This window comes from Charadrius vociferus, unplaced genomic scaffold (genome assembly GCF_000708025.1).
Source record: "Charadrius vociferus isolate BGI_N301 unplaced genomic scaffold, ASM70802v2 scaffold678, whole genome shotgun sequence".
Taxonomy (NCBI): Eukaryota; Metazoa; Chordata; class Aves; order Charadriiformes; family Charadriidae; genus Charadrius; species Charadrius vociferus.
The window spans coordinates 16,378-17,235 of NW_009649452.1; the positions used below are offsets into that span (position 1 = coordinate 16,378).

At 64.1% G+C, this 858-nt stretch overlaps 1 protein-coding gene across 1 annotated transcript in view; it reads left to right on the forward strand.

Annotated features, from left to right (window-relative positions):
* LOC104290583 (zinc finger protein 850-like) overlaps positions 1-858 on the forward strand; it is a gene marked incomplete at its 5' end in the record, with an annotated part of 11,578 nt that overhangs the window by 5,980 nt on the left and 4,740 nt on the right. Inside the window, one exon of the mRNA XM_009889696.1 lies at positions 76-253. Within this exon, the coding sequence (XP_009887998.1) occupies positions 76-253 (178 nt within the window). The remainder of the gene's footprint in view (positions 1-75; positions 254-858) is intronic.

An 858-nucleotide genomic window follows, 5' to 3' on the forward strand; every position in this document is an offset into this window, starting at 1 on the left:
CTCCGTGCCGTGGCAGACGCGGCCCCCACCTTGTCCTGTGCGGAGGGACCCCCCGTTCCGCTGCTCGCTGGAAAGGGGCAACGCCGAAGCCGAGAGTCGTCGTTTCTCCTTGTCCCTACCGGACGCGTGGACACTGGACCTGGAGAAGAGCCGACAGCGCACGCGGTGCAGCGCTGCCCTTCCCTCCCCTGGCACGGCCCTGGACCGCGATGCTCCGTGTGGGATGGCTGACCTGGGCTCGGGGGGCAGCTCCGTACCCCCGTTTCTCTCCCGCAAATCCCATCACACTGTGCCGAGCCTTGTTTTTCGGAATCCTTCCTTCCCCGGCCAGCCCCTGCTGCACCCCCGGGTTTATTCCTCGACCCAGTGCACCCCCCGGGACTGGCACCGCTGCTGGGGAGGGCGCCGAGGGCTCCCCAGCTGTATCGCCAGCTTGCCCCATGGCTCCAGGTGACGCTCCTTCCTTGCCCTCAGTCTCCCCATCTGTGAAATGGGCGCAATACCGCCTGCCGGGGGGAGGGAGGGTTAACCCCTTCCTGACCGTGCAGAGCCCCGGGGGGGGTGGCGAAGGCTGAGCTGGGGGGAATCACTGCTGCTGGGTAGCAGGGACTGCTGTGGCTCAGGTGATGTGTGAGAATACCCCCGGTGAGCCCCTGAGACGCAGAGGGCAAGGCCCACGTGTATTTATAGCTCCATTCTTCTTCTTTTCTAATCTAGAAACTAATAAAAAGTGAAAGCGTGTACGGGAACCCCTTTGCTACAATTTGCTGCTTCTTTCTGCTCGCCGTGCCTCACCGCGAGAGCTGCCGCGGTGGCCGGCGTTGTCTCCGGGTTGGGTCCAGCACCTCTGCCCTGGAA